Raw genomic sequence first — 25,897 nt, 5'->3', positions numbered from 1 at the left:
GTGCTATATGCCATCATGTGCCAGCAATGCCCCTCTGCCATGTACGTTGGCCAACCTGACAGTCTCTACGCAAAAGAATAAATGGACACAAATCAGACTTATAACATTCAAAACCCCAGGGCTTTGGAGCTGCGTTCTGGCTCCACTCCAGCTCCAGGCAAAAACCTGCAGCTCCCCTGCTCCACACTCCAGCTCCGGGATCTGCTCCAAAGCCCTGCAAAAACCTGTAGGAGAACTTCAGTCTCCCTGGACACTCAATAACAGACTTAAAAGTGGCCATTCTTCAACAAAAAAACTTCAAAAATAGACTTCAACGAGAAACTGCAGAATTGGAATTAATTTGCAAACTGGACACCACCAAATTAGGCCTGAATAAAGACTGGGAGTGGATGGGTCACTACAAAAACTAATTTGCATCTGCTGATACTCACACCTTCTTGTCAACTGTTTGAAAGGGACCACTTTGATTGCACTGGCCTCATTAGCACTACAAAAGTGATTTTCCTTCCCTTGTTATTCACCCCCTCGTCAACTGTTGAGAATAGGCTGCTTCCACCTTAACTGAATTGGCTCGTTAGCACTGACCCCCCCACTTGGTAAGGCAACTCCTATTTTTTCATATGCTGTGTATTTATACCTCCCTACTGTATTTTCCACTCCATGCATCTGATGAAGTGGGTTTTAGCCCACAAAAGCTTATACTCACATAAATTTGTTAGTCTCTAAGGTGCTACAAGGACTCCTTGTTATTTTTGCCAAATCCAGGAAATCACTTTAGCATATGCTTCAAGTTAAGCACGTGAGTAGCCCTGGGCAAAGTTAAAAATGTGCTTAAATGCTTTTCTAGATAGGGACCTGTCATGGTATAATTCCCCACTCTGAATCTTAGCGTCCAAAAGATGGGGTAGCAGCATGAATTCCTCTAAGCTCAATTACCAGGTTAGTACTTGTAGCGCTGCCACCAACCAGGAATTCCAGTACCTGGTACACTCTGGTCCCCACAAAACCCTGCCCGGGGAACCCCAAGACCCAGACCCTCTGGATCTTAACATAAGGAGAGTAAACCCTTTCCCTCACCGTTGCCTCTCCCAGGCTTCCCCTCCCTAGGTTACCCTGGAAGATCACTGTGATTCAAACTCCTTGAATCTTGAAACAGAGAGGAAAATCCACCTTCCCCCCTCCTTCTCTCTCCCCCTCCCAGACTCTCCCTGAGAGAAGCAGTAATCCTAACACAGAGAGAAAATAACCTCTCTCCCCTCCTTCCCTCCTTTCTCCCCACCAATTCCCTGGTGGATCCAGACCCAGTCCCCTGGGTCTCATCAGAATAAAAAAACAATCAGGTTCTTAAACAAGAAAAGCTTTTAATTAAAGAAAGAAAAAACAGTAAAAATTATCTTTGTAAATTTAAGATGGAATATGTTACAGGTTCTTTCAGCTATAGACACTGGGAATACCCTCCCAGCCTAAGTATACAAGTACAAAGTAAAATCCTTTCAGCCAAATACACATTTGCAAATAAAGAAAACAAACATAAGCCTAACTCGCCTTATCACCTAGTACTTACTATTCTGAACTTATAAGAACCTGTATCGGAGAGATTGGAGAGAAACCTGGTTGCACGTCTGGTCCCTCTGAGTCCCCAGAGTGAACAACCACCAAAAACTAACAGCACACACACAGACTTCCCTCCCTCAAGATTTGAAAGTATCCTGTCCCCTGATTGGTCCTCTGGTCAGGTGACAGCCAGGCTCACTGAACTTGTTAACCCTTTACAGTCAAAAGAGACATAAAGTATTCCTGTTCTATTAACCCTTAACTATCTGTTTATGACAGGACCAAAGTGCTCAGTGCTTTGTAGGATGGAGCCCTGAAACTCTGGTTTGACTGACCACTGTTCATCTGGACCTTGACTTTATATATCTTCTGAAAGACGGCATCTCTAGTAGCATAGAGCCTACAACACCATGTTGCGTCTTTGCCACCAAACATCATTTCCAACTGAGCCATCCCATCAAAGTAAGCCTGTGAGAAAAGTGATTTACCTGAATTGGCTTGGCTATCGTATCAGCAGTTAATCAAGCCAAACCTTTCTTTCTTGTAGTATTTACGCAGTCTTGTCTGATCCTTTACCATTTTGGTCCTCTGAATTTGCTCCAACATCTCAGTATCTCTGAAAGATCTTGATGTGTTCTGAGCACTGCACAATACCTGAGATGTGCTCTCACCAGGCACAGACAGAAGGTGTGGCAAATGAGATAGTATCCATCAACACATCATTTTTGCTATAGATGAAGTTACTGAACTGAGGATTTTAAGGCTTTGATGCAGAGGCTGACCTATTTCCTAACAATTATGCTAGGGGCTTCAGAGGTACCCACCTATTTCCTAACAATTATGCTAGGGGCTTCAGAGGTACCCTATGGGGGACAGGGGAAAGAGAACGTTAATTTGGTTGAAGATTCACAAATCAGTCTGGGACATGACGGGATGTCTACTTATTAATAAACAACCCAAACAGAGGAGAAGAAAACAATCTCAACTATACAGATAAAATGATGGGGATCTTGGAGTCATTGTGGATAGTTCTCTGAAAACACCCACTCAATGTGCAGCAGCAGTCAAAAAAGCTAACAGAATGTCGGCACTCATTAGGAAAGGGACAGATAAGACAGAAAATATCATATGGCCTCTATATAAATCCATGGTACGCGCACATCTTGAATACTGCATGCAAGTGTGGTCACCCTATCGCAAAAAAAGATGTATTGGAATTAAAAAAGGTTCAGAAAAGGGCAACAAAAATGATTAGGGGTATGGAACAGCTTCCATATGAGGAGAGATTAACAAGACTGGGACTTTTCAGCTTGACAAATAGATAACTAAGGGAGGATATGATAGAGGTTTATAAAATCATGACTGGTGAGGAGAAAGTAGATAAGTCTTATTTACTCCTTTTCATAAACACAAGAACTAGGGGTCAACAAATGAAATTAATAAGCAGCAGGTTTAAACAAAAGGAAGGATTTTTTCACACAACGCTGAGTTAGTATGTGGAACTTTTTTGCCAGGGGATGTTGTGAAGGCCAAGACTATCACAGGGTTCAAAAAGAACTAGATAAGTTCCTGGAGGATAGGTCCATCAATGGCTATTAGCCAGGAGGGGCAGGGATGGTGTCTCTAGCCTCTGTTCGCCAGAAGCTGGGAATGGGCAACAGGGGATGGATCACTTGATGATTGCCTTGTTCTGTTCATTCCCTCTGGGCACCTGGTATTGGCCACTGTCGAAGACAGAATACTGGGTAAATGGACCTTTGGTCTGACCCAGTATGGCCGTGTGTGAGAGAGAGTGAAAGAAGGGGAGAGGTGAGGAGAAAGGCAGGTAACTGTACAGTAGAAAGGAGCTTTCAAAATGGATATGGGAACACTCGAAAGGCATACAAGTGCCTGTTTACTCTGGGAAGCAGACATACATATAGCACTGAGCAAAACTGGAACATGCTGAGCAGTTTTGAGAACAGATTAAAGCACTGACCAACACACTACATCTGTGCAAACACTGGGGTGACTACAGAGATACAAGCTAGGACTCTGCAGATAATATATTAATGCAAGCTCACACCTGCCTGTCTGAAACAGTGTGATGGCTATAACTGGCAGGGCTGAGAAGCACAGAGGGTACACACAGAGGGTAAAACACTAACTCAGTGGGGGAGATAACAAGACACTGAACTGCCGACAGGAAGAAAGAGAAAGATCCTCATTTCATACAACACAAACAACTGAACCCTAAGGGTATGTCTACACTACGGGATTATTCTGATTTTACATAAACCGGTTTTGTAAAACAGATTGTATAAAGTCGAATGCACGCGGCCACACTAAGCACATTAATTCGGTGGTGTGCGTCCATGGTCCGAGGCTAGCGTCGATTTCTGGAGCACTGCACTGTGGGTAGCTATCCTGTAGCTATCCCATAGTTCCCGCAGTCTCCCCCGCCCATTGGAATTCTGGGTTGAGACCCCAATGCATGATGGTGCAAACAGTGTCACGGGTGATTCTGGGTAAATTTCGTCACTCATTCCTTCCTCTGTGAAAGCAACGGCAGACAGACAATCATTTCACACCCTTTTTCCCTGGATTGCCCTGGCAGACACCACAGCACGGCAACCATGGAGCCTGTTCAGCTTTTTTTTAACTGTCACCGTATGTCTGCTGGATGTTGCTAACAGATGCCGTACTGTAGCGCTACACAGCAGCATTCATTTGCCTTTGCAAGATAGCAGAGACAGTTATCAGTTGTTCTGTACCGTCTGCTGCTGTCATGGGTGCCCCTGGCTGAGGTTGGCCGGGGGCGCAAAGACAAAAATGGGAATGACTCCCCGAGTCAATCCCTCCTTTAGGGTATCTAAAAACAGAGTCAGTCCTGCCTAGAATATGGTGCAAGTGTACTAGAGAACCAGTGTACCAGAGAAACAGAGAGCACAGCCACTCCGTGTTAGATCCCGCAGAAATGATGAGCTACATGCCATTTTAGGGGGTGCCCCTGCAACAACTCCACCTGTTGCCTCCCTGTTCCCCCAACCTTCCTGGGCTACCGTTGCAGTGTCCCCCCATTTGTGTGATGAAGTAATAAAGAATGCAGGAATAAGAAACACTGACTTGTTAGTGAGATAAAATGAGGGGAAGGCAACCTCCAGCTGCTGTGATAGTTCAGGCAGGACATTAAACGGTGCACGGGAGAGTAGCCCAGCATCCCGCTGCTATGATAGTCCAGGCAGTACAGAATCTTTTCTTTACACATGAAAGGGAGGAGGCTGATGGAGCTCAGGCCCAAGTTGCTATGATGAAGACAGTTACCAGCCGTTCTGTACCATCTACTGAGAATGACCGAGAGTCATTCCTATTTTTACCCAGGCGCCCCCGGCTGACCTCACCTGAGGCCAGCCAGGAGCACTCACGGGCTGATGACGACGATGGATAGCAGTCATATTGTATCGCCTGCCACCAGGGAAGGGAGGAGAGAGGATACTGCTGTTCATTGCCGCAGCATCGCGTCTACCAGCAGCATGTAGCAGACATAGGGTGACATTCAAAAAAGTAAAGAAATGATTTTTTTCCCTTTTCTTTCCCGGTTGGGAGAGGGGGGTAAATTAACGAGCTATACCCTGAACCACCCCAGACAATGTGTTAGACCCTACAGGCATTGGGAGCTCAGCCAAGAATGCAAATACCTTTCGGAGACTGCTGGGGACTGTGGGATAGCTGGAGTCCTCAGTACCCCCTCCCTCCCTCCAGGAGCGTGCATTTGATCCTTTGGCTTTCCGTTACGCTTGTCAAGCAGCACTGTGCTGTGGACTCTGTATCATAGCCTGGAGATTTTTTTCAAATGCTTTGGCATTTCATCTTCTGGAACGGAGCTCTGATAGAACAGATTTGTCTCCCCATACAGCGGTCAGATCTAGTATCTCCCACATGGTCCATGCTGGAGCTCTTTTTGGATTTGGGATTGCATTGCCACCCATGCTGATCAGAGCTCCACGCTGGGCAAACAGGAAATGAAATTCAAAAGTTCGTGGGGCTTTTCCTGTCTACCTGGCCACTGCATCTGAGTTCAGATTGCTGTCCAGAATGGTCACAATGGTGCACTGTGGGATACCGCCCGGAGGCCAATACCGTTGATTTGCGGCCACACTAAACCTAATCTGACACGGCAATACTGGTTTCAGCTCTACTCCTCTCGTCGGGGAGGAGTACAGAAACCGGTTTAAAGAGCCCCTTATATCGATATAAAGGGCCTCGTTGTGTGGACGGGTGCACCGTTAAAACGGTTTAACGCTGCTAAAATCAGTTTAAACGCTTAGTGTAGACCAGGCCTAAGGTGTAAAGTAAATACCTGCTGAAATCACTGCGCTGTCACTGCAAGAGCTGTAAACCACAACTCAGGAGTGACCATTGTGATGCTCCAGTCTGCATAACCTGCAGGCTACATCTGAGTTATACAGATGACCTGCATAACAGACCACATGATTTCACCCAGGGATTCCTGAATCGAGTCCATCCACGTGTGGTTAACTACAGTATCTCTTCCAGGAAGCAGCCAATATTTGGCTTAAAGAAAAGAATTTTCAGGAGGTTCTTGTCACTTTCTTCAAAATCAAGCCCCTGTAGGGTGTCATAAGTTGGACACCCAGAACATCGAGGTAACCTGAAAATCGTTACTCCTTTTTGAAATGCCATCTTTTGCATGAGAAATAAAACCAAAGTCCTGAACACTTTTGGTGAATGACATCTTGTGGCATTTAAATTAAAAAAGAGAGTTAATCAAGTTGCCCCGGTCAAAATTCCAACTTGGGTAAGTTAAAGGAAAATTTTAGTTAGAAACAAGAATATTGTTTGAATTGCTTAAGGTATGCTTCTTTCTTCCCTGCACTAAACTGCTCTGTAATGTTGCTGTGCATTGCTAAAAAGCCATCATTTTTATTGCCATGAACACCAACTACAGCTGCATTTCATCCCAGGGGGAGAGACCACTATATAATTTGTATATCAGTTTATAAAAAAAGACAGCAAGATTCAGAAAACAATCAAGTAAAGAGGCACAGGACTGTTGCAAATTATAGGCACCATAAAAGATTACTTATTTTTCAGTAGCATTATTTGAACAAGAAGCACAGAGCAGATTCACACTGAGAAATAAAACTAAGCATGAACGCCTGATTCACAGGAAAGACAGCAACAGTTCCAAATTTTCTGATAAAGAAATAAAAACTTACTGTGGATTTATATCTGGATTAATCTTTTTCAGTTCCATGATGTCATCTATAGTTTTTTCAATGGCATCTGGATGAACACTTACTGAAGTTTGCAGCAGCTGGAAATATGTTTTAACATAAATTAACTACTATATGATGATATTTAGTGGATACTCATTGTGGTGGAATATGATGCACATGAGAACTTCTAGATTGACAGCCAGGGAAACTCAACCTTTCTATCTGCACACAGAACAAATACACTCTGAGCAGCCCTTCCAACGTGTTTAATACCTCACCTTGATTCTGATCACCCTCCCTCCTAGTGAGAAGCCAGGTTACTTTCCTAGGCTCACTCAATCCTGTACATCTCTATGGTAGCTGCCAACTGTGAAGATGTTTTGTACTGTGGACTTTTGTCTAATAGGAACTAAATTGAAACCACTAATTCAGAAAAATATATCTGCATTTCTGGCCTCCATTTGGTATAAAAGTACCAAAGTACATAGTATATTGGAATGTTGTGTAAGGTAAACTGACACACTCTGGGCATATAGCAACTGAGCAAGAATTTTTTTTTCATGTATTCCAAGTGATCCCACTACAAAGATTAGAGATGCACAATCTCTAGAGTGAATTAATAGGAAAGAACCTCTGAACTATCAAATGATCAAAATCTAGCAAGAACTCAGAGAAGTTCAAAATAGATTGAATCTTTTGAGAATTTGCTCTGGAAACCTCATTTGTCACTTGCACTTGCAGAACAGAATCACAGAAACATAGGTCTGGAAGGAACCTCAAGAGGTCATCTAGTCCAGCCCTGATAGCATCCAAGATGTTCTTAAAATCCTCCCAGGATGGGCATTCCACAGTCTCCCTAAGTAACCTGTTTCTGTGCTTAAAACTATCCTTATAGTTAGAAAGTTTTTCCTTACACCTAACCTAAGTCTCCCTTGCTTCAAGCTAAGACCATTATTTCCTGTCCTACACTAGTGGATTTGGAGAAAAAATTATCACTGGTCTTCTTTATAACAACCTTTCACGTATCTGAAGACTTATTATATCCCCCTCAGTCTTCTCTTCTCTGGACTGAACATGCCTAATTCTTTCAAGCTTTCCTCATAGGTCATATTTTCTAAATGTAGAGCCATACTATCCATTTCCATTAGTGGCACTGTAATATGTATAAAGTAGATGCCATTTAGTTTATTTTGCGAAATTTTTTTAAAATGCAGACATAAATAACATGCTTTCCAATGACACCAGATTTCCCTTCCCAGACAGAAGTGTATAGTTTAAAAATATAGTTTTTATGTTCTCCTGCTCTTCGTTTTAACTTGTGCAATGTATTTAAGATAATAGAATTCTAATTTTACAGTTTGAGGAGAAAAGACTGAGAGGCTGTTTTTAATATTTTTATGAACATTCATGAAAGTGAGGGACAAAAAACACACTGCCCAGGTACTTCTACTTGTCCCCCAATCACCATAAGGTACAAAAGTAATAACCCCATTTTTACAGATAGAGAAACTGAGGCACAGGGTGATTCAATGAATTGCCTCTGGTCACACAAGAAGTCTTTGGCAAAATCAGGAACTGAACCAAGGACTCCTAAGTCTTAGTCCAGTGCCTTAACAACAAGATCATCCTTTCTCCCTTTTCTTATTTGTCTCCATTACTGCCTACAAAGCACTAAGCATTGTATAAACAGTTTCCCAATATAATTTTGTTGAACAACTCAACCTTATCTTGCAAAATCACCTGCTACTCTAGCCACAGACTTCTCATGAGGAGAGCCTGCTATTTATGCTAGTGTGTCAGTCTTTATATAGGTTTTGTGAGGTGGGAAAACTAGTGTGCTAATTTTGACAAGTGAACACTGTGATGGGGTGCCTAGCCCACACAGGCATAGAAGGGGTTAATCATGCCCTGCCCCGGAAGGAGCAAGGGAGGTGAGACCTCCGAGCAGCCCAGAGAGGCTGTGTGAAGCACAACCAGTCAGAGTAGTTGCAAAGAGCACCCAATCTGGGCCCAGTGGGCTGGGATAAAAGGGAGCTGCAGGGTCAGTTGCTGCTGGCAGCTCAGGGAGTAAGGACTGTGTCCCTCGAGGGCTGAGAGAACCAAGCATCTTGGACAGAGCAGCTGCCAGAAGGGACTGAGGGAGGGTGAGGGACTCCTGGCTGGCTGCTGGTACTGAGCAGTGCCCTGAGGTAAGGGTGAAGAAGGTGCTGGGGCTATGGGGAAGGGGCCCATGGAAACACAGCAGCATTGACAGAGGTTACAGAGGAGCATAGCAGGAGGCTGCTATTTACAGAGTCCCTGGGCTGGGGCCCAGAGTAGTAGGTGGGCCCGGATCCCCACCTCCCCACTAAGGAAATGGCTGGATTGTTGGACAGTTACCCCCTCCCATCCCTCGGAAGGTGGAAACACAGATTATGGCATAGCCTGAGAGCTGAGTCACAAAGAGGATGCTGCAGTTTTGGGAGCTGAGAGAGGTGCAGCAGGAAGGAGCAGAGAGAATGCTGTTGTGCAGACCATGGACATGGCCACTGGCCTTGAGCTAATCTGCAGCAAGACTAGGAGGCAGCAGCCAGTCTGGTGATGAGGGTTGTACCCTGTGACAAACATGTTTTCCTCTACTGTTAAATTTCATTTTACAAATTGGAAAGAGGCATGCTGTGAAATGCTGAGTGGAAAAGTATATGGGAGAAAGAAGTTCACTCACCTTATTTTTTGAACCTCTCAGTGATGTCTCTGTTAAGAAAACAATTATTTAAAAATGTAATTATCTCAGTTCATTTTCAAGCCAAACAACATACACTGTGCGTGTGTCGTGGCCACACTTATGGACAAAGAACAGGAAAGTGAGGAATACCAGGTATTTTACACTTACCTATCTTCATAGTTCTGCTAGCCCCAGGCTTGATATTGTAACAGATCCTTTGCAATTCACATCGTCCCGTTAATTTCCTCACCACAAATTTCAGACAACGCCACAAACATTTACAGTAGAAGTACAGGCACACCTGGACAAACATTCTGTCAAAGGAAACCTTAAAGTGAGAATTTGGAACTGAATTTGTCTAAAACAAAACAGATGATTAAGACACCTAACTGTATATCTGAAGGACAAACCTTTTATACATATGGAGTCCTATTCTGCAATAGATTTCTTATACATGTAAGATTTGCAGAATCAGGCCCGTCAGTTTTACCCAGCTAAAAAAAGCCAAACCATGAATCAGCTCAGAAAAGAATCCCCAAAAGAATTTTACTTCTATGAAGTTTTTTTCCCCTTAATATATGAGTCTGTGTGCGTAAGTCTTACTAATGTCAACAGGAATTATGCCCATATAATAAGAGATGTACAGACCTCAGAATGATTATAGTATTGTAAAGTCTAGTGAGCCACAACTCCTTAATTCTATATCCCGCTCCAATACAAACTCTATCCCCTTGGGCCAGTCACTCAACCTCTCATCTTGACTGGAAGTTAAAGGACTATTAATACTGATTAATACAATGATGATACCTAATTCCCAGGGGTGCATGAGAACGAATGGCCCTAATTAGGGAAAGCACTGAATCTTCCTTTAACCAGGCCTTTAAGTGGCTGTCCTGGACAGGAATGATTCCTGAAGAAGGGCCAATGTTTGTTCAGCCCTTTGAAGATGGGGAGCAGCCATACAGCAGTGTTTATAATAACCACAAGTCACGGAAGTCTGGAAACGCTGCAGTTCTGAAGAGGATTCTATTTTATTCATGTTAAAATTTTGTTACTAAAATAAAAATTCTAACAATGTATGTTATTGCATTTATTATGGTGCTGCTTAAGGATCAACCAAGGATGGGGACTATACAAACACAGGGTAATAAACGGCCCCTGCCCCCAAAGAGCTTACAGTCTAAACAGGTAAGACAGAGAAAGGTTCGGGGAAAAAGGGATACAACACACAGAGTGAACTATGTGAAGGCAGCAAGTGTTCCACAATTATTATTATTAGCTGTGTTTAGTTAGGAGGGGTAAGTAAAGACACAATAACATGCCTGCAGTTAAAACAATTGACACAGAACTGTGACTATTATGTGCAGAAAAACCTTCAGACCCAAGAAATACATTCTCTGAGCAAATTATCCATGTAGCCCTTTTATTGCTGTGGATCTGAAGGGCCAGATCCTGAGGAGTGGAGCTCTTAACTCCCATTCACTTCACTAGGAGTGGAGGGAAGTGCAGGAAGCACTCAGCACTCCAGAGAATCAGGCCCTAATTTTGGAAGCAACAGTCTAATTACAAAAATAGTTCTGATAATTGGGAGAATGACTCATTAGTTTTCAATTGTATTATGTTAGAAGGGCTTAAGAAGAGCAACCCGTTAAGTTCCACGTCTCTCATTCTACTATAATTTTATATAAAGGAAGTAATGGGATGACTGCTACGTAAATGCCAAGAATATTTGGAAAACAGATTATAAAAACCCTACATATTTGGCAACAGACCCCGAAGTTAAGCTTATATATCAAGTTCTTGAAATTAGTTATACTGAAATACTAAAGCCTTGTTTACACTTCATATGCTTTGGGCAGTACAGCTATACAAGCAGAGTCCCCTAATGTAGATGTGACTTACGCTACCAGAAGGAGTTTTCTGTTGACACAGTAACACCATGTCCCCACATGACAACAGCTATTCCAACAGAAGCACTATTCTCTCAGCATAGCTGCATTTGCACTCGGGGTTTGCAGGCATAACTATGTCAGCCAGGGTTTTTGTTTTTTAAACGCACTCCAGACCAACGTAGCTAAGCCAACAAAACTTTGTAGTGTAGACCTGGCCACTGTGTAAGATACTCAACCAGTGGAAACTGACTCAGCATTTATAGAGCAGCATCAATTCACAAGAGGTAAAGATCAGTCCCTACGGGCACATTTACATGGAGACGCTAAGGTCTGCTCTACAACAGAAAATTAGATTGGCATAACAAGGTCACTCGGGGTGTGAAAAATCCACACCTCAAAGTGGCCTAGTTAAGTGGATCTAATCCTAGTTTCCTCTGGGGGAGGTGGTTTATCTATGCCGATGTCAGTGTATGTAGTGTCTACACTGAAGGGCTATAGCTGTGCTGCTGTAGCATTTTAAGTGTAGACATACCCTAAGGAAAATTAAGCCACAATAACTAAAGGTGTGAAGATAAAAAGTGCATTAAGCCCCTGTGTAGGTGCTTCGCTTGCTTTAGTTTAAGTTAATCCTCTTTGAAGGAGGATTAAGCTAAAACCAAGGAAGGCCACTTTACATCTGAATAGGATTATCCACATGAGGGTTAAAGGTACCTGAACTAATGTGCTTTGACTTTACACCATTAGTTAATTTGTCTTAACTTGCCTAGGTGTCCCCTTAGTGTTCAGGCCACAGGAAGTCTGTATTTTGGATTCAGTCACAAAGCCTGAAGACTTCTAAGGGCTTGTCTATACATACACCGATGCAACTGTGCCGCATATGGTGAACATGCTCTATGTAATGGCAAAATCTCTCCCGTCGACATAGCGCTGTCCACACCAGCGCTTATGGTGGTGTAATTTATGTCCCTTGGGTGAGTGGTTTATTCACACCCCTGAGCGACAAATTATGCAGGCATAAGCTGTAGTGTAAACATAGCCTAAATGTGTCCCCTCTGGTATCTGAATCAAATATACACAGATATTGATACCCCAGTTGCTAGCACTAAAATGTTCTTGCACATTAAAAAAAGTAGTGAGGATTTGCTCTTAGTATTAAGAGAGCAAACAAAACAGCAATCAGGTAAAAAAATCCCATCATTAAGCAGATGCATAGACATTGTTAAAGTCTGCAGCAGTCAGAAGTATAAATCAGGCGAAAGGAGAGAATAAAATGTGTCACGCAAAGGCAGCCAATGTCTTCATCCATAATCTTCAATTCTGCTCCTGCAAAAATAGTCTCTAAAGCTGCACATTTCAGTATTCCTGCAGTCACATATGCCCCATGAGTCACTGTGGTTGTTGCTATCCTGGATTAGGTTACTATCTTCAAACAAGAAAACAAGCATAACTTAGCAACAGATACATGATGAAGCTGAAGTAACACTAAAGTGCTCTGCTTCATTCCTACTAAGGCAAAACTCCCCATAGAGTAAATTGAAGTTTTATCCGAGAGCACTGATGGACGGGACCCAAATGGAGTAAGACAAAAAATGTGCTTTTTGATCACTGATCTGTGCTGTAGATTAAAATCACGTACTATTGGCGTGCAGTGAATTCCGTAATTATAATATACTCCTATTTCAGTAATGTCTGTAGGCCACAGTGGTCGTCTCTTCTTTGCATAAAGAAGATCCATTTAACTTCAAGCAAGCTGCTCAATCAAAATATTAATTTCCAACGTATAGAATCACTCATACAAACAGCATAGCTCCTTTATAATAACTGTATGATTGTAGTTAACTCATTCCCTTGGAGCTTAAACATTACAATCCATCTTTATTACTGGTAAAAATCTGGTTTCATGGAAAATAAATATTCTTGGAAATGGATAAAGTTTCAAAAACTTGCTAGTTGTGACATGTTATTTGGTCACTGCCTTTAGGTTCACTGATGAAACGTGCTTATCATTAACAAGGAGTTTGGACTCAGAGCTGTTTTTCCCCTGTTCCAATTTATGTTCATCATTATAACTTTGTGTATGGCTTGTACTGCACATGGCTATTCCCGTCTATAAAATGTGGATAATGATACTGACCTCCTTTGTACAGCATTTTGAGATCTACGGATGAAAAGAGCTAGATAAATCCTAGGTTATTTTTATTATTAACAACCGAAATACAGCTATTAAAAATGGATCACAGTGCTACAGAATGACAAATATACTGTATATGTGACTTACCATAAGACATTTGTCAGTGGCTGTTTTTAATAAAGCAGACAGCATTAATTATAATTATGAACCTAAAGTTAAACAAGAAAATCTTTGTTTGGTAGATACCTGTAATGTTATACTACTCGTCCATCTTAACCTTTTGATAGTGGAAGTCTTCTTTACAACGAGAATGGTATGAACAGTTACTGAAATTTGTTTTCAATTATTATTTTTTTAATAAAAATGAATTCTTGCTTGCAGAAATCCTGTAATGAAAGCACACTGCTGATGAAATGGGCTAGATTTTTATTTTAAAGTGAACTGACAAATTCCTAACACCCATGTGAAACAAAGATTGAGCACTTAAAAAAAAAAAAAATCTAGTGCGGCATTCCAGCATGATCACTGAATTAGGTTGGATGATACACAAGTGACTGCCTCTGGCAACATATGCCATACCTTCCGAATTCTCGTGGAAATACTCCTTCCTCCCATCTCCCAAGCTTGCTCTGGGTCTGGTACATGTTTTCTTTGCACAGAAAATGTAGAGCCTGATTCACCACTGGCTTGTGTAGTCATTTACACCTGCTCAAAGTGGGTCCAAAATGATACTAAATCAAACTTCTCCACTCAAGTGAGTATTAATTCAACATTAAGGTTCAGAAAAACAAGTATGCAAAAGTCAGGACATTTCTAAAAGGTAGGGTTTGTTCCTCCACAGCATGAGCTCCCCAACACTGCAGACCTGCACATTATATATAGCACACATACGTACAGTCTGCATTATGCATACTTTACACAGAAGGAAAGCCTTCCGTCTTTTTAACCAAAAATTCCTAATTTTACAAAAGCTATTTGCCCTTTTTTTTTTAAACCAATTTTCACTCTTATTTTGGACTACCAAAGTCCATGAAAATACTGATTTTATTATGAAAATCCAATATGTTCCATTAGGTAGAAAATTTTATGTTAATAATAAATTAGTCTAAGTGTAAATGCGAGGCAGTCTGTTAAACTAAGGCAATGTAATGGAAGACAAACACATTCATGCATGTCATATGCATACATTGGTTATTGAGTCTGGATGGAGAGATGGTGGCTTGGCAACCTGGGCCACTCAGTACCAAGACACCATCTCTATTTATTGCTTTTTTCGGTCCTTCTGTCCCCAATATTTACCCTATTTGCTCAGAAAACTATTAAGTTAATTTTTTGCTCTGATTTTAAACCTTTTTAAAAATTCTGTAGTAAGCACTGATAAATTCCTAGGAAACTTTAAACTAACTAAAAAGCTAAAATGAAGGGCCTCGCCCATAAGTTAGTGGGGTACCATTTAATCAGGAAAAACGCAAAAAGAAAATACTGTACAACATGCACGTGGACATGTTAACAGAAGTAAACTAGTAACTGTAAATATCTTAAGGTTCAGGCATTAAGCACTGAAAATTAATGATGCATTTAATACTAGTACACATGTGCACATGCACACACAGAAGCACACATTACCTGGCATAAATCTCTCTCTCTCGTGGAATGCGTGTGCACAGACACACATGAACTCCATCCCTTAGCCCAAACATTTTGAGTATTCAAAGTGATTTGTTACATGCAGAGTAATATACTTATGAAGCTCAACGTAACTGGGATAACATGGCTTAGAAAAAGTTACTCTGACCCTAAGGAAGCATTTCTCTCTATTTCGGGCTCCAAGAGGAGCTTTGGTGGGGCAGAGTGAATGGCTCAGAACTCTCTCCCTCTCTTCATCCCCCACTGCTGCCTCTCACACCACCTCCCCCTTTACCCATGAATGTTGCCCTGGTCCATTGTCTTCCTGCCACACCCACTCCTTCCTCCTGGCACAGCAGTTCCAACATGCCTCCTGCAAATACTTTATAGCTTGAAGGGTTAGAATTCTTCAAGATCAGCCAGTGTTCAAAGGAAAGCACCAATATCGAGCCTCCCATTCTGTGTCAAAAACCAGTTTGATAAACTATAACCTGCACATGGCTAATGTAGGCAAATGAAAGCACATTAAACCCTCATGTGGATGTTCTCATTCAGAAGTAAAGTGGCCTTAGTACACTGTAACTTGTTCCTCCTTAGATTGGGTCACAGCAAACGAAGGACACAACTTCTGAATTAGAGCTTCCAAATGGGGGTTTAATGTGCTTTAACTTGCGTGCATTACCCACATAGCTAATCCCTTACACTACTATGATCTCAAACTAAGCTGAGTTGGTCTTGGAGAGTAGTGGAACAGGAACGCTCTCAGGAAGTCTACATGCAGCAGAGCGTGGTGATAACTTGGTAGATTATGTTCTTCACTCTACAGCTGTCCACATGAGCATTTCCAGCTGATCTTGTAAAGGGTGTCACATATTTGCTCTCAGTTAGCACCAGGGTCCTTTCAACTGGTGTTAAACATCATTATCCTAATGGACTGGATAGTGTCCCCTTAGTTCAAAATAGTCAGAGAAAAGCATATTTGATGTGGTGGTTTCTGATCAGCTCAGTCAGACTTTTACATAAAGGGTAGTGGAACTCAGCTGATCTTCTCTATCATAGCAAAACATGGGGACCCATGTTTGTTATCCATTGTCAAACACAGACTGAAAACCTGAGAAAAGACTCAACCAAAGTTAATACTGAAGCCATATCTCAACACTGTGTGGTCAACTTGATTAATAATCTATCCAAAGTTTCTTTGGTCTTCCCCTCTGGTCCTAAACCATTGTGCAATACAGCAGAACTTCAGATTTATGAACACCTCAGGAATGGAGATTGTTCATAACTCTAAAATGTTCGCAGTTTTAAACAAAGCATTATGGTGGTTCTTTCAAAGTTCACAACTGAACATTGACTTAATACAGTTTTGAAATTTTACTATGGAGAAGAAAAATGCTGCTTTTCCTTTATTTTTTAGTAGCTTATGTTTAACAGTACATTATTTGCTTTTTTTCCCCTCCTCCTTCGTCTTTGCTGCTGCTTGACTGTGTATTTCTAGTTTCAAAAGAGGTGTGTGGTTGATTGGTCAGTTCGTAATTCTGGTGTTTGTAACTCTGAGGTTCTACTGTATTCCCATGCCCTGTTAAACAAATATTATGTCCCATCCAAAACATGGCTGCATGTCAATGACTGGTGACTTAACGGCCTGTTCAGCACTTTCAAATACTACAAAAGGCATGAAAAATGCAAGTTAATCATGACTGAGTTCTCTTACTGCAGACAACAGTACTTGTTTTATCCATGTTTAAAAGATCAAACCCTCTTTTCAGTCAAAGATTTCCAAATTCCCTAACACATCTGAGAAAAATCCTATCCTGCATGAAGTAATCCCCCCAAGAGTTTAAAGGTGGGATATTCAAAAGTGCTCAGCATTTCATTGATTTCAATAGCAGTGAGTCAGGTCAGTGAGGAGAGCTTTTGAAAATCCCACCTTAAATTAATGAATGGAACAAGCCCGGTTCTTCTTGTCTCAAATGATTTTTTCAAAGCCACAGGAAGATTAGTATTTTCAAAGCCAAGAACAGATCAGTATTAAACAAATTCAATTGCCTGAGTCCTTGGTAAACTGAATGCTTTTTAATTAGATGCCCAGTGCTGATGAGTAAGTTTGGTATAAATTAAAAAAAAACTTTCTAGTCTAAAAATCCATCCCATAGATCCACAGTTTGCCATCCTTACTGTCTTCCCTTCATGCCTAGTTTTACCTACTGCAGATACACGAGACGCCTATGCAGAGAGGCACAAATCAGTGGAAAAGATGTTATTTCTGTCACATCAGAAAATGGATGATGTTTATTCATTTTGTCTGCTGGATGCTGGTGCAATACGCTAAGAGTTGCTCACTGTACCGTTACTGAGTAGCTGCACTCCGATTTTAGCTTGGAAACAAAAGACTTCTATATTCCATCCACAGAACAGCAGCTTTTCCAAGTAAGAAAAACCCTTTAAAAATGTTACACTGTACTTTTATGAACAATTCAATTTGACTGGTCCTCGTTTTATTTGTGTAACTTGCAGCTGTAAACAAGGATCACCAGTTAAGGTTCTCTGTTGGCCATCGTTACAAGGAGAATTATCTGTCTGCCCCACACAAACCTGATTGCTCCTTTTTTTTTTTTAAACAATTGTACGACATATCAGACAGTTTTTCAGACATAAGGAAGACTGAACTCCAATTTGCCCAACCGCTTATACGTGGAGGAAAATCACTATAGCAACCAAGGAACACATCAAGACAGAGTCATTCAAAAGCATTCTATACTAGGAGCTGCACCTTCGCATTCCTTACTTTCAACTGCCTCTGTGATTTTTAATTTACTTGATGGGATCAGGGCAAGACATATAACATATTGTAAAAATCTGCTAGTGCTTGCAGGCTGTTTACCAGTAGACCAAGGGAGGGTGACAGAGATTTACTGAGAAAAACTGCACTCCAGCCAACTCCAGCAGGTGTTAAGTAGAGTAAGTATGTAATTATATTTTAGTATCTGAAATAACAACAACAATAAAAGGAAGTGACATCTTGGCAGCCTCACCAAGACCAAGTTGTGAGCAGAGCTGGTTGAAAAGTGGAGATGTTTTCTATGAAAATCCTTTTCCCATTTTTGCCAAAAATGTCAAATTTTAGGAAATTCTTCAAAATGTTCTTGCTCGTGTTGAGCCAGGAAATGAAACTGAAGCAAACAGAACCCAAGACTATGCATGTGTAATAAGAATCAGAAAGTGAGAGCAAGAAACAACTCTTCCTTCTGGTTGGCTTATCAAATTCACACTTACCATTAAATTATCTGATAACTGAGTGCCCAGATCAAATGAGCTTTTCATATGAGTTTGTCCAACAAAAGAAGGGGAGGAACTAATGAAAACAAAGAAAGCTCTGGAAAGGTTATATTAATCCCTCCAAGAGAATGCTCTTTGCAATATTTATAAGTCCTCTGTTGGTGCTGCACAATAAGAGTGAAGGGTCAGGTGCGTACATAAATCTGACCATATGGACAGTCTCAATTCAGGAACAGCGTCTGTCCAGTTTTAAGTCCTCAGAGAAGCCTTCCCAAAGCAAAAGGGCAGTTAAAAGGCAGAATGTGGAAAGTTGCAGATCCAAGCAGATCCCTTATATACAATGAATATATATTGTCTTTAGCTGGCTGGACCACGGTTGGAATGTGGAATAGCCTCACACTTTCACAAGCAGAGGGTGCTTTCTACCCCTCACCCCCCCCAAAATCTGCCAGAGTTTCAGCATTGCTAAATGGTCATTAAATGGGTGGAGCCTCTTACCTTAGAACACAAGGTGCAGAACTACAAAAACTGTGATCAGCAGAGACATTTAAGATGGAGTCTCCTTGCTTTAAGTAGGATGGACTGCTGGCAGGGCATTCTCCATGAGAAACCTTTGGCTCTGGCATTTGCTACCCCTTTGGGTCGCCAGAGGCAAATTGCCTTTCCAAACACGCCACAAAGTCCATTTTCTCTCATTGGCAGAATCATGGGAAGGGACTGAACAGATGAGTTGATCAAGTGGACAAGGAATGTCTGAAGGAAGGGTTTAAAATCAAATATATATACAGAGAAAGATTGATTGTGCTTTTTAATCTCTCAAGCACTGCAAGACTTCAGTTTATTAAATGAAGTGTCACTGCGCAGCATCATAACTAATTTCTTCATAGGAATCTTTCTAACTTAGCCCTACATATAATAACTTAGTCTCAATGTCAGCAAGAGTTACTATCATTCACATGCAATGCCAAGTTTTTGAAAACTTTTCCAAGGCTAACCCACCATCCCTCCTCCAGGTGGAAGACAGATTGCTTCACAGTGAGGAAAGGTAATTTTAGAGTTCAGCCATTTCTGAGTTGTGTGTAAGAAGCGCTTTTAAAGGATATTTTCTACTTGAGCTTTTTTAAAGTGATCAATTTTTTAAAACCTATTTTGATAGAATAAGCTTTAAATAGCATGCCCTGAAAATTTTGATATTTAATTAAAACAAACCATATATACAACAACCACATCATCAAAGGAATGGGTCAGGATTTTAAACAGATTATCAAAATAACCCACAAACAATACATCAGCAGAAAAGGAACAGATTAAAAACCACACAGAACCCAATATGCAAATTACAACAACTTCATCCTTATCTGAAAACTTGTCCTATAACAACCCTTAATATTTGTCCTGTTTAGCCTCATCAGGACATGAATTAGTGTCTTGAGCTCCTGTAGCACCTAGAGGCTCTGTCATATATATGTACAGCATCTAGCACAATCAGAGACAGCCCCTATCCTAAGGGCCTCACAGTCTGAGGAGACAAGACAGACAAAGGTGGAGAAAGCAAGTATCGTACTTTTCATTTTACAGACTGAGAAGAGACATCGAGCAATTATGTGATTTGTACATGGTGTCACAAAGAAATCTGGGGCAGAGCCAGAATGGACTAGAGCTCCTGAGTCCCAGTCCAGTGTGTTAACCACAAGGCCATCCTTCCTTTCCACAAGCCCACTCTAATGCTATACTTCTAATACACACTCTGAACCTACCTCAGTAATTAATGGAGAGAATCTCTCATGCCACAGACTCTGCACTTACACAGACATGTTTTATCATATGTGATAGACCCAGGCCAGTTGGGTACAGCAGAATAGCAGAAGGCAGATATCTGGCCACTGGATTAACAGTTTTCTGTTCCCTGACTGACCAGAGCAGGGGCTGCTCCAGACTAATGAGAACACCTGATTAATTAACCTGCAAAGAGTCAGGTGAGGCCATTCAGTTAATGTGACCACCTGATTCTAATTAAGGCCCTGCTGATACTATAAAAAGGGCTCACTCCAGTCAGACAGGAGAGAGCCAGAAAGCCAGAGGAGAGGAAGTGCGGCTGAAGGGCTGGTTAATGAAGACACCCTCAAACCATCATTAAGGGAGCCCTAAGGGAAGGGAGAAGCAGGAGAGTTGTGGGGAAGTGGCCCAGCGAAATGTAGCAACTCTGGCAGTGAAAGGTTGGCCACCAACAGCTGCTACCATTAGGGTCCCTGGGCCGGAACCCAGAGTAGAGAGCGGGCCCGGGTTCCCCCCAACCCACCACTACAGGAACATCTCCTGGGAGGAGAAGTCAGGCCCCTGTCAGGACAGGAGGCTGAACAGAGACTGTGGGAGTTCTCTCACCAACCTCCTTGCAAGCCTATGATGAAAAGGGCTCAGTAGACTGTAACCCTGGCCCTAGAGAGAGAAGGGCTACGTGGAGGGTCACAGTGAGCCACTGAGGCTAGCATAAACCGCCCAGAAGCGCAGGACCCATGGGAGCAAGGTCAGAGCTCTGCCACACATATCATCTGCTCTTTCTAGAGCCTATTCTTGTTCTCCAGCTCTCTCCCCAAGTCTTCTTTACAATGGCTGCCACTCTGGGAAGTTCATAGGGATGGAGTAGTTTCCATTTTGCTTCAAATGAACTCCCTCAGCATGAGGCAGCTTCAAAATACCTTTATCACTCTCAGTTTCTACCCAGTCTCCTTACACTAAAGCAGTGGTTCTCAATCTGCGGCCCAATCAGCACACAGCTGCGGCCCATGTGACATCCTTAGGGCCATACAGGTAATATATATATTGTGTGGATGCAGCCCCCATAACAGAGAGAGCTGCATGTGTGGCCCACAATGGTAAATAGTCTGAGAAGCACTATCCTAGAGCCTAACTGGAAAAATGATTGCACTAGGAGGCAGTTCTTTCACCTTGGCAAACAGTAGATATCAACTTTAGAAAGCTCCTGTTCTGCCACGCTTAATTCTATCACAGATGTCTAGCATTGTGCACAGTTTCTAGGTGTTGTCTCACTAGTGTTATTTAAACCAAGATATTATCACCTCCCTAGCCTGGAGGATGCATCTGCAGCTCCAAATTTCATTGCAGTTTTGCAATGATATTACGCTACATGCTGGTATCTAGTTTGCTGCTCGCTATCACCCTAGGTCTCTTTAACGAAGCTAATTGAAATTTTTCAACTAAAAAACATGCTAATACTGGAAAATTATTTGACAAAAAACTTCCAAGAAAAATGTCAATTTAGATTAATGTTTTTGATTTTATGATGGGGGAGATTCAAAATGAGATGTTTCATTTTGAAATATCAATTCAAAAATGAAATATTTCATTTTGAAACATACTTCAAAACTGTCCACTTTTTCCACTTCAACATTTCCAAACTGAAACTTTTCAGAATTTTTCATTTTGCAGAAACTTTTAGCTATTTTGACTTTTCAATCCAAATCAGAATGGAAAGTAATTTCAAAATGTTAGACTTCCCCATGAAAGGGAAAAACTGTTTCCCAAACAGATATTTATTTGGCTCTCACTGGTACAGCATCTGAGTGCCTCCCAAGACTCACTGCCTTTAGGAGTATCATAAAATGAAGTAGAGAGATGGCAGTTTCCTTCTGGCCATCCACAGGAATTTATTTTAATTTCAAGTGTGCCCATCACCATGCTCACAATGGGCAATGCTAACCCTCCCTATTTAGTTACTAACAGGAAGAGAATAAGAAACAATGGGGAAGTGGTTATATGAGTCAAAATGAAGGCATTGTTTATCTGATTTGGACTGGACTAAAACAGGAGCTTTATTAATAGCATATTAAAAACAGAGAGCTAGCTGTGTGCATACAATTCTAAATCATCAGCCTCATTCCCCAGGGGACTTATATACAGTCAGTGACAGACAGGGTGTAGTGCTGCTGGAGTAGTCCAGAGTGTTCCTCCGGCACCTGAAATCCAGGACAGAGCAGCCCACTGGGATTCCACCTGGTGCATGGGGTTGCAACGCCATTCCCTTTCGACCCGGCCACCCTTCCGTCAGGACAGGGAACAGCCTGGTCAAATTTGAGCAAGTGTCATTGCAACCTGGCATGCAGGGTTGAAGTTTCACTCAGGTTTGGCCTAGCTGTTCTTTCATCACCCCTGGCCACCCCTCTGCCTCCACCAAACTGGACTGGCACTGTGACCCCATGTGCAAGGCTGCAATGCCACTCACCACTCAAATTTGGCCTATGCTGTGTGTGTTAGCTGGGTGATGGAAGCTAATGAAGCTTCTGGGTGGTTACAGTTGACAGGAATCCCCCTAACCTGGGACAGAAGCAGAGTGCTGAGCCAGGGATGTGCTGGTGAATGGCCAGGAAAGTCCCAGGGGTAGTGGGTAAGCAGCAGAGGGGAGAGTTGTCGATGGGCTAAGGAGTGAATGAGGAGTGCTGAGGGCCTTGGGATGAGGGACTGGAGGGCAGGGGGGCTGCAGTAAACAAGATGTATGTTATGGCTGCTGGGATGTGTCAGCAGGCTGTCAGGGTAAGTGGGCTGGTGGAAAACTATTGTCACCCTAGTCTGATTAGCCAGTCAAATCAGGTTTATATGGAGCAGCTCAAAAGAAGCTGGAACAAACCAGTGAATCTTGCCCTCATATGAAATTTGCAGAGAATTATGAATGTTGTAAAGACAGTATTTTACATGTGCTGCCAATGGACTCTTTGACTAACGATGTGTGTGCTCTGACCATGCTTTGCTACCTAGCTTAAAGTTTGGAAAATAAAAGCTGAGTTATGTGTGTTTCATGTTGAGACGTGCGTGTATTTATTACAAATGCATGAAGGCTCACTACTGCTGTTGTGCAGATTTTCAATTAGATAAAATTTCTTGGTAAAACATTAGCCTCCAAAATCTAAACTACCTTGTGTCACTGTAAGACAAAGCACCCATATTCAAACCCTATCGCACATGACAGAATTACTAACTTGAGATCACTTCTCAAGGCTCCTACACTATAAAATTTAGCACTACATCACTGCTGAGAGAAATAGTGACAGAAACTCATTTAAACAAAAGAGTGAGGGCAGTGAAATTGGCTTAGGTACCAGACCATTACGGATGCTCAACCTTAAGTAACAATACTGAAATCTGCAGTACCAAAGGGATTCTCTGCCATTAACGGATCATTCTTTAGTTGTCCATTTGTGAGTGTCTTCAACTTTCCTCTGAAACATCAGGTACTGGTGACATGCCACTGGATTAGATGGATCACTGATCCGATTCAATAGGCCAGTCCCTATATTCTGTACAACTGAAAATGAAGTTCTAACACAATCTAGCATTTTGACAGTTTTAATTAAATGGTAGTGGCAAAGTGGCTGAAAAGCAACCAATAATAAGCTATGTTCCACAAGTTACATAGAAGATAAGGGCCAAAATACAGCAAAATTGTTCTACAGGGAAATGAGTTATCATTAGACATAGTTTTGGAGAAGGGTTACCTCAGGAAGTGCTTCATTGTGGTGGCTTTGACGTTCCAGACATGCAATCCTCCTCAACCAATCACAGATAAAGTTGTTCTTGAAGAAATAACTGATGCTGTAGAAAAAATTATATCTCTGTTACTAAATAGGTCTAACAGTGTTTCAACACTCAGTTGTTAATGAGTTTTTTCTACATACTTCCTGCAATTATTTTAAGAATTCTAATTCCAACAAAAATAGTAAGTTTATGTTCAAGTCCTCAGCCTGAAATCTTACCTATACTACTTTGCTCTATGCCTTTCTTTTTCAGATTACAGATTTTCTTAGATAAAGCCCAGGACTAAGAGCAAGAATGCCTCCCAACAAAAACTCTTCCACAGACTTCCTTGGAACTTGTGAAGTTGCAACATTGTCCCCATTTGTAACTGCAAAAAAACATGCACCTAACCTCACAAGGGCATTGTAAGCCTCTCTTGAGCATCTGTAGCAGTATTTGAAGATCCTCGGATTAAAAGCACTAAATAAGTGCAAAGTATTATGACTGGATCCTGATTTGAGACATACATGAGAGACAAGACAGTAACTACCCTTCCAGGCACCAAGATCCTTGAGGTGATATGTTTGCTGTCTTGCAATTTACTTCCTCACATTTTACTCAGCATCTCCACTAGACTCTTCTAAGACAGGCAAGCCTAGTTAAGTTCCATTGTGATTACCAGTTAGCTGAAAGCAGTGGGTGGAATTCAGATAAGAAGTCAGTTTCTGGGAAGCAAGCCTGTACACTACAGATTTCTGGGACTCTCCCCAGCAACCTCCTTTCTCCATAAGCTTCTAAAATGTAGCATTGTTTTCACCCTGAAATAATACTTCCAATAAGATGTAGAATTCAGCTATTAATTTTACACACCAAAATACTCAAAAGGATCAACAAAACATCTTTTATTTACCACCTTTCATCCAGGAGGATCCAAAAGCCCTTTACAGACTTCAAATATAGGGACCATTCGTCCATTACGGAAAGGGAACTGCCAACAGGGAGGCACATTCTGTGCCAGTAATAAACTACACCACAGTTTTTAAAAGGCAGAGGAAGCAAAAATGTCTAAAAAAATCTAATTATCTACGTGCCAGATTTTCAAAAGAACTCAGTTCACATTTAGGCTTCTGATTAAAGGCCAGATTTTCACACAATTGGGCACCCAATATTTTGAAGAGTTCAGCATCCTTTTGAAAATCTTGCAGCTTTTGGGGGGGCTCAAAGGGAAGATGACCCCTGGAAAATCTGACCCCATGTACTTTTGCAGGACCAAATGATACTGCTAATCTGATGCAAACTTCCCCCTCCCCCACTCGCCTTCTTCCACCTAGTGAGCATTTTCCTTTCCTCTTTCTGACATCTCTGAATATTATACTGTCACCTGCTGCTAAGAAAAGATCAAGTGCTCCATTTATAAAAACATAGCTATCCAGTTGGATCACATCATGCTGTTCGCTAAAAATATATAATCCCTAAACTGTGAAAGCTTCAGTCCATTTAGATTGTTTTTGACTGGCTGAACCATGCTGCTGTCCCCCGAATACAGCTGTAATTGCTACTGCCTGCTGTGACACCTGCTTGAAAGGGTGGACAGAGGCTAACAACAAACTCTGGTTCAGGCAGGCTTCTAAAGCTCCCTAGGGAAGCTTTTGATGTTCCTTAGACAATATCAAGTGCAGGTGAAATGGGAAAGGAGGGCCAAGACTGGAGGGGACGTAAATTGCCCTCCCTCCACAGTTTTCTGTCTAAAGATATAATCTGTACAGCATTCTCATTGCTGGGTCTTAGCATGAGATAAATGAAACAGCCTTTAGTCTTAAAATATTCCGACCCATAATGACAGTAGGAGCAGGAACAGGACACAATCTAGGCCCTCTACCGGCTGTCATACATCACCCCATGCTAAGCATATATGTTGCCCTCTGAGCATCCCTAATCAGTTCCTTCTTGAACTTGGTCAGTGAAG

At 41.8% G+C, this 25,897-nt stretch overlaps 1 protein-coding gene across 5 annotated transcripts in view; it reads right to left on the bottom strand.

Moving 5' to 3' along the window:
• Positions 1–25,897, bottom strand: part of ELMOD1 (ELMO domain containing 1) — a 62,377-nt gene that overhangs the window by 26,375 nt on the left and 10,105 nt on the right. For 3 of the 5 annotated variants that reach the window (XM_030560785.1, XM_030560799.1, XM_030560790.1), the window contains exons 2-6: positions 23,913–24,009; positions 18,904–19,158; positions 9,646–9,791; positions 9,478–9,506; positions 6,774–6,871 (exon numbers count right to left, since the gene is read on the bottom strand). In XM_030560785.1, the coding sequence (XP_030416645.1) occupies positions 6,774–6,871; positions 9,478–9,506; positions 9,646–9,791; positions 18,904–19,031 (401 nt within the window). In that variant the 5' untranslated portion in view covers positions 19,032–19,158; positions 23,913–24,009. Of the gene's footprint in view, positions 1–6,773; positions 6,872–9,477; positions 9,507–9,645; positions 9,792–13,746; positions 13,887–18,903; positions 19,159–23,912; positions 24,010–25,897 lie in introns of all 5 variants that reach the window. The other 2 variants (XM_030560816.1, XM_030560807.1) reach the window with 2 other exon arrangements.

The sequence above is a fragment of the Gopherus evgoodei genome, chromosome 1, assembly GCF_007399415.2.
Source record: "Gopherus evgoodei ecotype Sinaloan lineage chromosome 1, rGopEvg1_v1.p, whole genome shotgun sequence".
In the NCBI taxonomy this organism is placed as follows: Eukaryota; Metazoa; Chordata; order Testudines; family Testudinidae; genus Gopherus; species Gopherus evgoodei.
This window is presented reverse-complemented; position numbering and strand designations above follow the sequence as displayed.